Source organism: Dendrobates tinctorius, unplaced genomic scaffold (assembly GCF_039654945.1).
Source record: "Dendrobates tinctorius isolate UK_male_01 unplaced genomic scaffold, ASM3965494v1 ptg000144l, whole genome shotgun sequence".
Classification (NCBI taxonomy): domain Eukaryota; kingdom Metazoa; phylum Chordata; class Amphibia; order Anura; family Dendrobatidae; genus Dendrobates; species Dendrobates tinctorius.
Genome location: NW_027361811.1, coordinates 4600344 through 4617931, shown reverse-complemented (window position 1 = coordinate 4617931; position 17588 = coordinate 4600344). Strand labels below are relative to the sequence as shown.

At 41.1% G+C, this 17588-nt stretch overlaps 1 protein-coding gene across 2 annotated transcripts in view; it reads left to right on the top strand.

Moving 5' to 3' along the window:
• The window catches only part of DAPK1 (death associated protein kinase 1), a 207073-nt gene that overhangs the window by 127785 nt on the left and 61700 nt on the right, over window positions 1–17588 (top strand). For both annotated transcript variants that reach the window (XM_073545986.1, XM_073545987.1), the window contains exons 4-11: window positions 916–1054; window positions 3885–4014; window positions 4105–4153; window positions 4413–4439; window positions 6955–7107; window positions 9485–9530; window positions 10827–10916; window positions 12903–12995. In XM_073545986.1, the coding sequence (XP_073402087.1) occupies window positions 916–1054; window positions 3885–4014; window positions 4105–4153; window positions 4413–4439; window positions 6955–7107; window positions 9485–9530; window positions 10827–10916; window positions 12903–12995 (727 nt within the window). The remainder of the gene's footprint in view (window positions 1–915; window positions 1055–3884; window positions 4015–4104; window positions 4154–4412; window positions 4440–6954; window positions 7108–9484; window positions 9531–10826; window positions 10917–12902; window positions 12996–17588) is intronic.

Sequence of the window (17588 nt, the reverse complement as noted above, 5' to 3'; positions counted from 1 at the left end):
GCTTACAAGCTCTCTTTTATACCGCCTTTAAGCGCTGATCTGAAGCTTGCCATATTGTTGGATCCAGCCAGTTTCAGTGCACCTGAGCTCTTCCGATGGTGCAGAAGCAAAGCTGCCTCTGCTTCACTGAAGAATGCCCCGTTTGCGCCAGTAGTGTGGCAGTGCATCTGGTCTGACCTGTCAATCACTCAGGAGCTCACTGACCCCCAGCAGGCACGAAGCCAAGAGGGAGGGAAGTGGGGTGATATACATTGCCTTCTTTGTGCTATAGTGTTCCTCAAGCGATCTGCAGACGGACGAAGGTCAACTTATAGACCGAAAGGTCTTGTGTTATTGGATTGGATTGCTATCACAAATAAAAATCAGCCATTTTGAATCACAAGCGAATGTGGTGAAGTTTCTGATTACTGATTAACAGGATCTTACTTGTGCACCAACCCACCGGAAGTGCCGTTCTGTGTCATTCATCAAAAATTGTAATTCTAGGCTTGCCATGAATGTAACAACAACATTGTCCACAAGCAATTTTCTGAAAATTGTACTTTTCAGGCTGTGTATATACACACACGTGTGTGTGTCTATTATACATATACATACATACATACATACATACATACATACATACGTATATATATATAGTACATTTTAAATGTGCAAAATAAGGACCTAGGTCCAGGGATTTTGTGTTTTATCGAACATAACAATTATGAAGGCATTGTTCTTTTTGTGTATTTTGTCGCTATGGCACTATATATATATATATATATATATATATATATATATATATATATATATATAAAATTTCTATTAACTGCGACATGGACATGATTTATATTCAGAGATTTTCTGTATTCATCGCTGCCCGATTTCCTCTGGCTTTCCTTACGTAACTCATTGCATACTCTCGATCACCAGGGTTGCGGGTGGAGAGCTGTTTGACTTTCTTGCAGAGAAAGAATCCTTGACAGAAGAGGAAGCCACAGAGTTTCTCAAACAGATTTTGAATGGCGTCAATTACCTTCACTCGCTGCAGATAGCTCACTTTGATCTCAAGGTAGAGACTATTTACTGGCATGTACAGTAACTTATGAAAGTTGGGTATTGGTAAAACTATTAGATTGCTCTGATATTTCTGAGTAAATAACACTGAACGTGTGTCAGTATAACACGCGTGCTGTTTGGCAGCTGTTAAAGGGAACCTATCACTTTGAAAGTGTAGATCCATCATATAGTGATTTATTAAGTGAAATCCATGTCAGTCAAGTGGGCGTTGCTATCCAGTGATTGGCTGCCTTTTTTGTATAGGTGGTGCACACAGGAAAAACTTATCAAAATAAATGGACCGCCCACTTGCCTGTCAGGGATTTCAATATGTAAATCACTAGTTGCTCCAAATCTTTTCCCACATAGCTAAATATCAATCTGCTCAGTTTCTCGTGCTCCATATCGCGCCGCCTGCAGATTGAATCATAGAGTTGGAAGGGACGTCCTTGGCCATCTGGTCCAACACCCTGCTCAAAGCAGGATTCGCTAAATCATCCCAGACAGATGTCTGTCCAGCCTCTGTTTGAAGACTTCCATTGAAGGAGAACTCGCCACTTCTCGTGGGAGCCTGTTCCAGTCATTGATCACTCTAACTGTCAAAAAGTTTTTTCTAATATCTAATCTGTGTCTCCTCCCATTCAATTTCATCCCATTGCTTCTAGTCTTTCCTTGTGCAAATGAGAATAAAGATAATCCTTCTGCAATGTGACAGCCCTTGAGATATTTGTAGACCGCTATTAAGTCTCCTCTCAGTCTTCTCTTTTGCAAGCTAAACATTCCCAAATCATGCAACCTTTCCTCATAAGACAGGGTTTGCAGCCCCGTCACCATTCTGGTTGCTCTTTTCTGAACTTGCTCCAGTTTGTTGATGTCTTTTTTAAAATGTAGCGCCCAAAACTGGACACAGTATTCCAGATGAGGTCTGACCAAAGAGGAGTAGAGGGCAATAATGACTTCACGGGATCTAGACTGTATGCTTCTGTTAATACATCCTAGTATACCCAAGTCTTTTTCACATGTGCTGTTGCTTAGCCCTATTCCTCCCATTCTGTATATGCTTTTTTCACTTTTATTGCCCAGATGTAGTACTTTGCATTTTTCCCTGATAAAAACCATTCTGTTAGTTGCTGCCCACTGCTCCAGTTTGTTTATATCTTTTTGAATCCTATCTCTCTCTTCTCTTGTATTAGCTATCCCTCCTAGCTTTGTGTCATCAGCAAATTTAATCAGTTTACCCTCAATTCCTTCATCTAAATCGTTGATAAAGATGTTGAACAATACAGGGCCCAGGACAGAGCCCTGTGGTACCCCACTTGAGACATTCTTCCAACTGGATGTGCAGCCATTTACGACCACTCATTGGGTCCGATCACTAAGCCAGTTATGAATCCACCTAACAGTTGCCTTGTCCATTCCATACCTAGTCATTTTTTCAATAAGGATTGTGTGAGATACTTTGTCAAATGCTTTGCTGAAGGCAAAATATACTAAAACTACAGCATTTCCCTGATCCACCCAATCAGTGATTCCATCATAGAAGGAAATTGTTAGTCTGACATGACTTATTAGTTACAAACCAATGCTGACTCTGTTTAATCACTTCATTCTTATCCAGGTACTGACATACATGTTTAAGAATTTGTTCAAAGATCTTTCCTGGTATAGAAGTCAGACTCACCGGCCTATAGTTGCCTGGGTCCACCTTCTTCCCCTTTTTGAAGATAGGAACAACATTTGTTCTTCTCCAGTCTTGTGGTACTTCTCCTGTTCTCCAAGAATGTTCAAAGATTATGGAGCGGGGTTCAAAAATTTCTTCTGCTATCTCCTTCAGTACTCTGGGGTGTAATTCAACTGGACCTGGAGACTTGAATTCATTTAGGTTAGCTAAGTGTTTCCTCACTATCTTTCTGTTTATAGATATCCTGGATTCTTCTATTCCCTTAATAGGACAGTGAAGAACAGTTGATGTTACATTTCCTTTCTGAGAGAAAACAGATGCAAAATAGGAATTTAAAAAGTTCGGCCTTCTCAACATCCTTTCATCATTTTCATCCTGTAAAAATCCTATAGCATCTTTGACTTTTCTTTTACTTTTGACATATCCCCAAAATCCTTTATTATTGCTTTTGACGTCTCTTGCAAGCCTCAATTCATTGTCCGCTTTAGATAATCTGATTTGTGCCCTGCAGGTTCTGCAGACAGCATTATATTCTTCTTTAGATATGCCTCCCTCTTTCCATTTTATAAACCTTTATTTCTTCCTTTTTAGCATGTGCTTAAGTTCTGTGTTGATCCATCCTGGTTTCCTTAAATGCTTCCTATTCTTCCTTCTTTTTGTAATTTTTAACAATTGTTTTTTGAGAATTTCATTTTTTAAGATTTCCCATCCTTCCTGGACTTTTTTGTCTTTAAGGATATCCAGCCATTGGATCCCTCCAATTCTCTTTTGGAATCCCTTAAAATCTGCCTTTCTGAAATCTAACCTTGACGTCTGAGTCTTCACAGGTCTTCCTCCTCTAGTTATCCAAAATTCTAAAATAGCATGGCCGCTACCTCCTAGGGTCCCAGCCACTTTTACCTCCTCAACCATTTCCTCCCTGTTTATAAGGATTAAATCCAAGGTAGCAGATCCCCTTGTTTTCTCCCCTACCTTTTGGAAGATGTCAGCAAAAGAGGATAAGAATTTCCTTGACCTGGTAGTTTTGCCTGAGAGAGATTCCCAACAAATGTCTGGATAGTTGAAATCTCCCAGGTGAAATCCCAGATGCTTGGGCAGCATCTGCAATGTGACAGGTTTGCTTTAACCCTTTGAATAGTAATTTGTTTTTATTTCTGCCTAGCCGGAAAACATCATGCTGCTCGATAGGACTTCACCCAAGCCTCGTATTAAGATCATTGATTTTGGTTTGGCTCACAAAATTGATACCGGAAATGAATTTAAGAATATATTTGGTACTCCTGAGTTTGTTGGTAAGTGACTATTCCTTAGTTTAAAATGTTCAAGTTTATTTTTTCTAATATTTATTTGTCCTCACTTTTTCTGCGTTATTCTATTGACAGCTCCAGAAATTGTCAACTATGAGCCACTTGGTTTGGAGTCGGATATGTGGTAAGTCCCCTGTATTGTTTCGGCCATGTAGGATAGCGCAAGAGCATTGCAAACGGAAAACGTATTACACTGTGTTATTGTATGTAGTTGTTATATAGTGCCAAGCCTAAGGGGCAAGATGCTTAGCAAAATGTGCCGTACCGGTTTTATCCGAATCTGCTGACTAGCTGGTGTTTGCATCGAAACAAGTACAGCACTTCCACCCGTTCCGTTTTGTAGTGGCTCACTCACTATTTTTTTTTCCATTGTCTTTTTCTAGGAGTATTGGCGTAATAACATATATTCTGTAAGTACCATATCTGTTTACGGCAGCAATTGTGTTTTTGCTTTTCTTATGTTTTAATAGAAGTAAATACAGGCTCTCATTCAGTGGAAACAGACTTCCAATCTGCACTAAATCCGCATGTGTTACTTTCAGTGTCAGTATTCCAACGTGTAACAAAAATTCTGAAGAAGTGTGAAACATGTAAGGCATCTGGAAATGTGCAACTTGCCATAGAATCCATGCATAATTGTTCATACGCCTTGTACTTGTGGCTTTGTTGCGTACTCCAGCGCCTTGTTGCTGATCTTCTGCGCTTATTATTCAAAAATTTGAAACGAATATGCAACTTATGAACAGTTTGATATTTCCACCATTTTGGCAAGATGGTGGGAAATTTTTACTCTATCTCATATTTCTAAGCCTAGGTGTACACTTGTTAATGTATTTCAACATTGCCTTATATTTTCTACAATATATGGTACTTTCCGCATTTGAATCTGAGAACAGAACGGGGCTGGAAATATACTTGCAATTTATTACGTTATTATTTCAGTCAAGGCAAAAGACAGAGGCTTGGTGTATGTATACACTATGTCTTTTTCAGGCGAGTCCGCTGAGAAGCCCTCCTGACAAAGCGCAAAAGAATCAAAAGAAAGAGCAATATGCACTGGCTTCCTGTTCATCTTTCCGGCTTTTTGAGCTTGTTTTAACAACTTCAGGCTTCCAAAGCCGCAAAGGAGATAAAGTAGTGACCTGACCATTCTTCAGGCGACTGCTGCTTGAAAGACGCTAACTATCTATACACACAATAGAAAAAATAACGGTGGCAAAGCAACAGTAAAAAAAAGCATTAAGAAAGATGCAGTAGGAAAAACATTACCGGCATTTGCCTGAAATGTCTTCTGCTTGAAATACTGCTTCTAAGGCTAGTTTCACACTTGCTTTTTTTTGCAGCGCGTTTTTCCCGCAAAAAAACGCATTGAAAAAACGCATACAAACGCATACAGATGCTGCGTTTTTTTCAAGCATTTTTATGAGCATGCATGAAAAAAACGCAGCGTTTTTATGCGTTTTTAGTGCGTTTTTACAACGTTTGCGGTTTTTTCCAACATTAGGTGGCCCCTCACACTAACCCAAACCATGACTTTACTTACCCTAACCCTGACCCTAACCCTGACCCTAACCCTTAACCAAACCATACCCTAACCCTGACCCTAACCCTTAACCAAACCATACCCTGATCCTAACCCTAACCCTGACCCTAACCCTTAACCAAACCATACCCTGACCCTAACCCTGACCCTAACCCTTAACCAAACCATACCCTAACCTTGACCCTAACCCTGACCCTAACACTTAACCAAACCATACCCTGACCCTAACCCTGACCCTAACCCTTACCCTGACCCTAACCCTGACCCTAACCCTGACCCTAACCCTTAACCAAACCATACCCTGACCCTGACCCTAACCCTGACCCTAACCCTTAACCAAACCATACCCTGATCCTAACCCTAACCCTTAACCAAACCATACCCTGATCCTAACCCTAACCCTAAACCCCCTTAACTAACCCTAACTCTAACCCAAACCCCTAAATTCCATTGTCTAAACTAATGGTAAAAAAAAAAACGCATGTGCAAAAAAACGCATACATAAGCATGCCAATGCGCACATATGCTCACCATAGACTTATAATGGGTGTCTTGCTGTAAAAAAAACGCATTGCGCGCGCATGCGTTTTTTTGAGGCAAGTCGGACGCCCAAAAAATGCAACAGGTTGCATTTTGTGCGCTCGAGCGCATACCGCAAAAAAACGCATGCGCGGAAAAACGCGTACAAACGCATGTGTATGCGCACATAAGCGCATCCCATGCAAAGTATAGGGGAAAAAAACGCATGCGCTATTTAGCGCTAAAATACCGCGAAAAAAAAACGCAAGTGTGAAACCAGCCTAAAAGACGTCATACGCTAAGTCCTTTTCAATACAGTACTTGGTTTGGCTTAAAGGAATCCTGTGAGCAGAATTTGCCCTCCCCTCCAAGAATTTATAGGCACATGTAGTTCTTTAGGAGACAAATCTAGCAATACCTTTACATGACCAGTCCATTCTTCTATTGCTGAGAGATCAGCGTTGCAATTGATAGTCAAATGATGCTGAAGCTCTGAAGCCTCTGTCACTCCAGCTCTTTTCACCACCCAGCGCCGCCGCCTCCTGCCTGATTGACAGCTTCTATGCAGTGTGACTTCAGGCAAAGGAGCAGGAAGAGGCAGTTCTTGGCGGGGAATAGAGCTGGAGCGACACAGGCTTCAGATCTACTATAGCTATATGCATATCAGTTGAAGCACAGGTTTCCCAGCAATGGAGAAACAGACTGGCCATGTAAAGGTATTGCTGGATTTGATTTACATGCACATATAAATAGTTTGGTGCTCATCAAACTGCACGATGACTTATAGTTAAAAGCATTTGAATAGTTACTTTATTGAAAAGTATGGCGAAAATGGCTAACTAATTTTGTTTTGGTCTGTCCAGGTTGAGTGGTGCTTCCCCATTTCTTGGTGACACCAAACAAGAGACTTTGGCTAATATTTCTGCTGTTAGTTATGAATTTGAAGATGAGTTTTTTAGCAACACAAGTGGTTTGGCCAAAGATTTTATACGGCGACTTCTTGTCAAGGACCCAAAGTAAGTTTTGCTTTTTTTTTCAAAATGTAGAGGCTTTTTACGACTTTTTAGAAAAAGCTGATTTAGTATTGCAACCTCACACGTGGAAAGAACTGCCTTCCCACTTCTTAGCTGTAAGCACAGTGCCAGTCCATTTCTTATAATACTGTCTATTGGGTTGGGCCTCAAAAAAATAACTCAGCGTTGATTTTATTTTTATTAATTTTGTCCAACATGGACGTTAGGAAACTTTGCAAATCACTTTGGAGTACTGCTGCAGCAGATTGTTCTGATAAACATAACATTCATTTGGAAACCGGGGCTGACCCTTTCACTGCCATAATCTGTACTCCTATGTAGTACGTTCTGATTTCCAGTGGCGGTAACAGACAGTAGAGGGCCCCTGTACAAGAACAGTATATGGGCCCTTTGCAGTCCAGAAGCTCATCATAATGCACAATTCCACTTGCTTTGGAGATGTAAGTGACCCCCTTACTTCTTGGGCTCCTGTTCCAACAATTATATGTGCACCCTTGCCAATATCTAATCAACTGAAGGCTTGCAAATAGACTAGAAAAAAGCAAGGTTTTGGAAGCCACTCGCATGCTATAAAATACAAATCCCATAATAAATTGATTTGCAATGTTTCAGAACTTTCCATGCTGGACAAAGGTATTAACAATAAGAGAAAATCTAGTTACTCTTGTGCAGCTCCGCGAGTCTGGGGAAAGAACTGGTGACAAGCCCAAACTGAGCTTTTATGGGCGCTGGTTTTCTCTATTTTAAGCTACTTAGAGATGAGAAATAATAGATACATTGTGAGGAGAGAAATCCATCCAGGGCCTTTGTTTAGCTTGGAAGTTTATTGTCCGAGACTTTCATGTTATAGAATATCGTGTAATACAATCATAAAATGACCTGTCTTTAGAACAAACATGGGAATATAGGAATATGTTAGAAATTCCTGGAGATACATAGTGTGAGATAGCGCTCACTGAATGTGATGGGGAACACTCACTTGGCAGTGGGATTAAGGCACACAGGAACGATTTTCCATTTAAACAGTCTATTCGGTTTATTTACACAGCATAAACAGCATAACAGCATAAAGTATAGTCCATTTTTTTACATCAACGGAACCTGTTATGACCACCAGTCTCTCCCAATAGCAGAAACACCAGTCTGCCTTTAATACAACCCCCTTGTCTGAGGTTACCTTCCACATGCTGACTTCTTGTCAGACCTGGCTTCCAGGGAAGCTGCCTTACTGGGATCATTGGCCCGTACTATGACTTGCTCGACAAGCTCAAACCCGTCAGTTCCAGACCCTCAGAAGGACGGTAGCTTTTCCCAACGCAGTTAGCCGTCACAGACTCTGCAGGCACATGACCTCTACCAAGTGCTTTCCAGGAACCCTGTCCTCTTGCAGGACCTTCCAACACAGAGACCATGTGACCAAACAACAGTCTCATTATATCCTATGAGACACACCCATTGATGGGAGGTGTGTGGTTAGCCAGACCCGCCCAGCTCTCCGGTTAACCCTGTAAGCCCAGTCCCTTATAAACTAAACCAGGCTCATGGAACTACAGGTCCCAGAGCAACATTCCAGGCTTACAGTGCAGGGGACCTCCGCCTCTGCGACACATACCAGCCTTTCACAATAACGCCAGTCACTGTCTCACAATAGTTTGCCTCATTGTATGGCAGAGATCAATTTCAATATATGTAAAACTACTTTTAGGCATTTCACGTCTAAGAACATAGAAACATATATTTACACCACCATACATCTGAATAAGGGTATTTCCACAGCAAGCATAATGCCGGTCAGGTGAGGGAGACAGTCTGTTTTGCTTCCTATATAAATAGTTGTTGTGGTATCATTTTGGGGGTTTAGATGTTGAATTTTCAAACATACTGTATATGTGCCAATTTGCTCAGTGGTCCACATGACCCATATTGTATATTTAGATAAAATGTAGAGTGTAGCAAAAAGGACTCTGGTCCAGCAGCATGTCGGTAGTGTGTGGCCGCTAGACCAGAGCCCTGCAGAGATCCTCCTACCTGCTGGCATCCCCAATACCGATTAGTATGCCCAGCTCTGTGTCGTGTGTACTTCATGCCATAACAATAACCTCTTGCCAGGGCTACCAATCTAAAGAGATGCCGGCAGGTTCAAGGAGATTTGCAGGGCTCTGGTCCCGGAAAACACAGACTATCGATGTGGCCTCTGGACCAGGATGCTGCAAATCTTTTTGCTCATCTCTAATACAGAGTTATTACATGTGATAAGGAAATGGCTCTTCAGTATACATATCTTTAACTAGTAATACAATGTTGCAGCCAAATTATCAATAAGTATTAATCAGTGTAACAATATTATTTATTCTAAAAGGAAGAGGATGACCATTGAAGATAGTTTGCATCACCCATGGATTAAGGTAGGAGCACTAATTTTCATTCGTATGCGAACGTATCCGTACATGAGATTGCTAATTTTCGTCAAGATCCCCTGTAGTATTATGTGGCGTCCATTGAAATAAATTGTCTATTTTGCAAAAAAAAAAAAAACCCCGTTTGTAGCTAATTTTATGTCCAACAAAAGAAGGCAAATTTGGCACCGCTGCACCACCATTACCTCTGAACTGTATCAAGAGGTACAAATCACACACACATAATGAACGCCATGAACCCTCAAGGAACGGGTGCTCAATCCTTAGAAATAACCAAATTCAAATACACAACAAGAGAAAAAAGGATGGCACTCACCATTCCAAAAGTAGAAAACTTTATTCAGGGATAAAAATACATCAGCTCAAGAGCAATGTGATGAGTACGGACCACGGCCGTTTCGCGCTCCTGCACTTCAACGGGTCCTAACTGATGTAGAGATCGTCAAGCTTAACCCCATAGGGCAAGATGCTCAGAAAAGCGTAGGTGCCAAGCTCACATACCACTTCTAACCCCTGACAAGTTTTAAGGAACAGATGGTCACTGACCTAGCGTCTAAGGTATCAGGCTAAATGGTACCTAAGGAATACCGGCAGTGATGAGCAGCATGGAAAGGTTGTGTGAGTAGCTCGCCAAGTGAAACTTGTCAGTTGTGTGCTGGTAGATTGGCCGGGCAGGCGACAGGCTTTATGTATTGATCTTCTGGAAGATGTGTGCCATGATGCTCAATAGGAAAACATACTGTACTTTGACGAAATCAACTAGCGGCATGTCATATTGTGCTTAGCTGTCTCCAGGAGCATTTGTCTACTTCACAACAGAGTTAAATTCAATTTGTAGCTGCACATGTAAGTATAGGAAGCTGGAAAGCTGTACTAATATTGCACAGGGAGGGTTATGCTGGGTATGGTATGAATCCATCTCGTACCGTACGGTGCAGCGTTATTGATGGAGTTAATTTTCCTAAGTGGCAGCGTTCTTTTCACTTCCATCCTGGGAGAAGCTGAACTCCATCTTACCTTGCAGCTTATTGCGGTGGTAATAACTGGCCTACATTTGTGCCCCTGAAGTCTCATTGCTGACACCGAATAAAGCCCATAAATCTCTCACTTCTGCTCCTATTCCAGCTCTGTCATCTCTTTCACTTTAGCGCTTTTATTGCTTACAAAAACACCGCAGTGTGATTACGTCTATTGTGAGGACTTATATTCTCCAAACGCTTCAAATAAAACCCCCCCAATGGGTCGAGGTTGCAACTGTGCTGACTCTTTCTAAACTTGTTACAGCCTAAAGATACCCAACAAGCATTGAGCAGAAAAGCCTCCGCGGTGAACATGGAGAAATTCAAGAAGTTTGCTGCTCGAAGAAAATGGAAAGTATGTCTTTCTCGCTTTTTCTATGGGAACATGGCACCAGGGTTTCATCTTTAGATGGCATGATTTTATTGTTTCTCGGTGCCTATGTATTATTTCCTGGAAAACATTATTTGGCTTGTTTCATGTGCACTTGTAACAGCTACACAGTACAGCTGGTGGGTTATGTCGATGGGGTATATTCATAAACATGCACACCCTTAAATTAATATGTTGTTGAAGTACCCTTTTGAATTTATAACAGCTTTCGGTCTTTGTTTCATAGGAGTTTATCAACTTGGCACTTCTACAATTTGTATTCCTTACTCAGTCTTCTTTGCAGTAGCACTCCAAATCTGTCAGATTGTGAGGGCACCTCCTGTGTTACAGCCCTCTTTAGTTCAACCCACAGATTTTCAATTAGTTTTAGGTCTGATCTCCTGCTGGGCCATATCAAAATTTTGATAATCTCCTGGCGAAGTGATTCTCTTGTTGTTCTGGAGGTATGATTAGGGTCATTGTCGTGCTGAAAGGTGAAATTCCTCTTCAGCTGTTTAGCAGCGGCCTGAAGTTTTTGATGCAAAGTTGACTGATATTTGGAACTGTCCATAATTCTCTCCACCTTGAATAAAGCCCCAGTCTAAACTATGGGAAAAAGAGCCCCTGAATGTAATGCTGCCTCCACCATGCTTCACTGTGGGTATGGTGTTCTTTTGGTGCTGCTCATTGTTGCCTTTTTGCCAAGCATACCTATTGGAATTATGGCCAAATAATTCAACCTTTGTCTCATCAGACCATAACACATTTTCCCACATAATTTTTGCAGACTTAATGTAGGTTTTGCAGAACATAGCCAGGCTTGAATGTGTTTCTAAGAAAAAGCTTTGGTTTTGCCACCAAACCCCACAGGCCAGACATGAAGAATTTTGGAGATTTTTGTCACATGCAATAGACAGCCAGTACTTGCAAGAAGTTCCTGCAGCTCCTTTAATGTTGCTGAAGACCTAATGGCAGCCTCCTGGACCAGTTTTCTTAATGTCTTTTCATTAGTTGTTGAGGGACTTCCTGTTCTAGGTAATACAAGTTTAAGCCACTTTTGAATGACCATCTTCACAGTGTTCAATGGTACATCAAATGACTTGGGAATGTTTTTGTACTCTTCTGATTGATAACTTTCAGCAATGAGATCCATTTGCTGTGTTCTAAGCTGTTTATGGACCATGGCTTCTGCAGAAAATGCAACAAAGATGATGTCAGAAAAATTCTACTAAAACAGCTAAACTTTATATGGTGTTAATCAGAATCACTTTAAATGATGGCAGCTATGAACTGAGTACTATTTATGATAAATTATAAGAGGGTGTTCACACTGATGCAGCCACATTATTTTAATTTTGTTATTTTTATTTTCCCACTCAAAATGATTTGTTTCTCAATAGATTTTTACAGATTAAAGGGAGACTCTAGGTATATGTCCACTCGTTAAATATTTGCTGCAGACTTCTGTCTCTTTAAAGCAAAAATGCTACATAAAATATGCCTCTTTTTGCATGTGTTTTGCGCTTTTTTCCCCTTTATTTGGGGTGAGAAACACTGCAAACACGATGAAAGAATTGACATGCTGCTGCTTCAAATCTGCAGGGAAAAAATAAGCAATATGTGCATGGTGGAAAAAGTGCTGAATGGTCCTTCTTGGTATGATTTTTTTTTAATTTAATTTTACAGGCAATTTAACAGGGGTGTGTAGACTTTTAATTTCCACTATCCATTCTTGTGATAGTTATCATTCTAAACACGTGTATAAAACACTATACAACAGTGCTCTACAAATGGTACTATTGCTGCACACATAAAAACATGAGGATCTTTGCTAACACTTTGTGATTTATCTGTTTTAGGTCTATCTGTTTCATGTTTGTCTATCTTTATATCTGTCATATTTGTACAAATTACTTGGCATTGAGCACTGTTTCTCATACATTGTCCATATCTTCTCTTTTTCTTTTCAAGCAATCTGTCCGCTTGATATCCCTGTGCCAAAGACTGTCAAGATCATTCTTGTCAAGAAGCAACATGAGTATAGCTCGAAGCGATGACACTCTTGTAAGTAGTCAATCCTTATGAGAAAATAGTTGTAGCCATGTAATATGCTAAAACTTAGTAAAAAAAAATAATATATATATATATTGCAGTATATACACACTATACCAGCGTACTACAGTGACTTCTGGAATCAGCCCGAAACATGGTTCTGTAGAAGCATTACTTATTGTTTTTAGAGCATATATGTGACCATAAAGCACCTTTGCTAGTTCTTATGCATAAAGGACATTATCCTTCAGTGAGGATTACATCCTGCTAACATTTCTGGAGACTCATAGAACAAAACTAGGCATAAGGCACACACAGACTTGACTTTTGGTGCCTGATGTGCTTTAACCCCTTAACGACCGCCGATACGCCTTTTAACCACAGCAGTTAAGGGTACTTGTGCCTCAGCACCGCTTTTTAATGGCACTGAGAAATAAGTGTATAGTTCCCCCTAGAGTCAGAATTTCTCCGGGGTACCAGATACCAGGGGTACCTAGGACCCCAGAGAATGTTTTTTGGGTCGTTTTTTCTGACCCCAGTGTTGTGATCGCAATTATTCACAGAATAACAGCGACTGCAAAAAAAAAAGTCTGATTTCCCATTTAATTTCTCTCTCCTCTGATGTGATTGCACATCAGAGGAGAGAGAAATGGGGTCCCTGATTTTCCCACCGGTACTTCCGGAGTCCCTGCATCCCCCCCCATGAAGTCCCCCTGCCGCTGGCGTCTTCTTTCGGGATGAAAATGACACCCGACAACAATAGTAAATTTTTCCTATTTTTTCATTTTGATCACTGTTATAGGGTCTATCACAGTGATTAAAATAAAAAAAAATAGTAAATCAAACCCCCTTTTATCACCCCCTTAGTTAGTTAAAAATAAAATAAAAAAATATATTTTTCCATTAGGGTTGGGCCATAGGTAGGATTGGGCCACGGTTGGGCTAAATTAGGGTTGGGCTAGGGTTAGAGTTAGGGTCCCGTCACATTTAGCAATGCACCAGCGATCCCGACCACGATACGACCAGGTCAGGATCGCTGGTGCATCGCTAAATGGTCGCTAGTGAGCTGCCAATCGGGCAGATCTCACCAGCGACGTAGCAGCGGTCGGCGGTCGTTACTTACCTGTCAGACGCGGCGATGAAGACGTCCTCCCGCCCGCGTCCACGCGTCGCTCGTCGGCGCCAGCAGGAAGCCGCCGCTGAGAAACGGCCCAGGATGTTCTTGCGCGATCAACAATAGCCAGCGGGTAGCCGGTCGGAGGTAAGTGTCACACATAGCTATATCGCCAGCGATATCGCTGCTGCGTCACAAAATCGGTGACGCTTAAGCGATATCGCTAGCGATATCGCTTTGTGTGACGGGGCCTTTAGGCTAAAGTTGACATGTGGGAAATGTTATTTATTAATTATTTTGTGTGACACCACTCTCTGATTTAAAGGTACAAAAATGAAAAGTTAAAATTGCAAAATTTTCAATATTTTTGCCAAATTTCTGTTTTTCATAAATAAACGAAAGTTATATCAAATAAATTTTACCACTAACATGAAGTGCAATATGTCATGAAAAAACAGTATCAGAATCGGTGGGATACGTTTAAGCGTTCTAGAGCTAAAACCTTATAAAGTGACAGTGTTCAGAATTGTAAAATTGGCTTTGTCATTAAGTACCAAGTTGGCTCTGTCAATAAGGGGTATACTGAAACTTTTTTTATTTTCTTTGAGAGACCTCATGCAGGACCAAATCACCTATTAGGGGCCCATTTATTTTTCTGCATGTCCTGCAAATTGGTTAAAAGGTCTTGGGCCTGCTAATCTAAGACAGACCACGTAGCATTAACCTTCTCTTAAATATCATTCTTTGCATTATTAAAAGGGATTTTTCCAATAAGGCATAAGTGATGTCATGAGAATAGCCATCAATTGTTATTCTGAGGTAATCTGACTACTAGGATCCTTACCAATTGTCAGGATTCAAAGACCCTCCACATTTTATATAGAGAAAACAAAACAGATGCAGATATGTATACTATAGGAGCCTACTCTGTTCATGATAGATGCTATTTTAATGGGAATTTGTTAGTAAGATCAAACACCCACCCATAGCGCATATATGGACATGCGTGTCTCTGAAATGTAACTCCATCTACACCTTTCTATCTGTTGTTGCATTCCTTAATAATTAGTGTTTAATTATTATACAAATGAGGCATTAAGTGCTCTGGGCGCATCTTAGCACTTAAGGAGTCACTGCCTTCAGAGTTTGTTTCCCACCAAGCTTCTTTAGCTTGATTAATAGGTCACTGTATGTGCGACATCAGGCACCGAGCAAGAAAATCAGTTACTGAGCTATCAATCAAGCTAAAGAAGCCACTGCAGCGTGGGAAATCACCTCTGGATGCAGTGACTTCTTAAGTGCTCAGTCACGCCCAGAGCACTTAATGTTTTATTTGTATATTAGAACACCAGTTACTTGGTAATGCAGAAACATAGAGAAGATACAAAGGTGCCGATGGATTTACAACTACCTGGATGCTCATGTATGTGGTTGGGTTGATCTTACTGACATATTTTTTTTTCTATCTACAAACAGTATCTTTTTTTTAGGCAGAGCCGTTTCAGGGAAATGCCGAGAGTCGTTTTCTTGAAGCGAAATTGCCAGTGTCGCCTTTTACTGTAAAAAATGAGCATGTCACTTGCTTTTAACGACCTCAAGGATTCCAAAGTGTGAAGCTCTCAGAAGATGCGACAAAAGACAGGACACATGATCAATTTATGGGGGCACTTTGTCAGGTGGATTCCAAGTGGAATCTGTCTAAAAAAGAAGTTGTGTCCACTTATCCTAAGGAGTACTATGCTTTGGACAATCTCTTCTTGTCAGCATGGTCCTTAATCATAAGTGGAGTGAATTGTCTGCTGGGAATTCTGGCATGAAATGTTCAGTTTATGTCAGAGCTGACAAAGGACGCAGTGTGTGCGTTCGAAACGCGTTGCTGTTTCTGTACCATCATGGATCAATCTTTTTAGCTTTTATTTTTTTTTTTTTTTATAAATTTGGAATTTTTTTGAAACTAGATTTTATTATTTATTTTAAAATGGTTCTTCTAGACCGGACAAGCACTTTAATACCAAAAGACTATTGTTTAAAAGTATAGTGTCTTTTCTTCACGAACACACTATTTGCCCCCAGTTTAATGCTAAGCAGATGGCGGTGTGCTCCTGTGGTTTTGGCTGATTGTCACGTCTTCCATGCAGCTAGGAGGGGCAGCTTCAGAGTAGCACGAGCAGGCTGTAAAGCATAGCATCTGCAAGCAGTGCTTGCTCCTTACCTGGGTAACTGGACCTTCTGAGATTTCAGGGTGATTAGTAATCTAGCCAGTGAGCTGCACACTACATTAGAAATCCCTCCATTCTTGGAAAAGGAGATGAAATATGGAAGAGACATTATTTTTCTCACGGACAAGACTTGGACCAAAAATACGGTCATATGAGCATAGCCTTATAGATGCCTAGAAAAAAAAACCTACGAAAACCCTTGCTCATTGTTGCGTGCAATGTCCATGTGCTCAGATAAGAGCGGTTTTATCTCTCCTGTTAGTTGCCACCTCGACAGCATTTTCTGAACCGGAGAGAGACTTGCTCTATAAACCTCAGTATCCTTTAGTCTTGCAAATGTTTCTGACTCTTCACACTGTAGGGAATTGATAAACCATTTGTAGGTGTAAATCCCTGGCTTTAGCTTTCTGCAGCCTTGCTTGGTTTTATCGCTCATGCATGAGTTTAGGGAAGAAGCTTCGAATTATGACAGTGTGAATTCTGCCAAGCATGGCATCATTGGAAAAAAAAATGTGGTAAAACATATGGATCTATACAGCAAAAAGAAATTTAAAACATGATAATGAGCAGCAAAACAGCATTATAAATAAATATATATAATATATATATTGTAAGGTAGCGCTAATTGTTAGTGTTGGGGGACACTCACTTGGCAGCGGATTAATATGGTCAGGCACAGGTTTTTTAAAAAAAAAACTGTCCATGCGGTTTATCATAGCATCATAAACCGCACCGTAAGCCATGTTATACTTCACAGGCTTACACATAGTCCATAACATTTCAACATATGGCTTTTCCTTGCAGTCCCTAAACACACTGGACCTCCTCACTGTCCAGTTACCGTGGGCGACCGCACGCCGTACAGTTCATTAATATCCATAGAACATCACGGGCACCAACAGTTATATCCCCATGTCCAGGGTTACCTCACAGGAGCTCCTGCTCCAGATGCCGACTCTTTGGTAGTCCTCTCTCTCAGGGAAGCTGCCGAACTGGGATCATCGTCCCGGACAACGCCTTGCTCACCAGGCCACCTGACAGTCCAGATCCACAGACGATCAGTAGCTCCCCCAATGCAGTGCCATCACTGACTCTACAAATACACGTGGCCTGTCTGTGTGCTATTCAGGACGTCCATCCCCACTTTGGAACCATCCAACACACAGGCCTCACCGGGTGCTATTCAGAGATCCGACCCTCTTCCCAGGGTCTTCCAACACACCGGCCACCAGGTCCAGGGCCTCAGCAGGTGCTATTCAGGACATCCGTCCC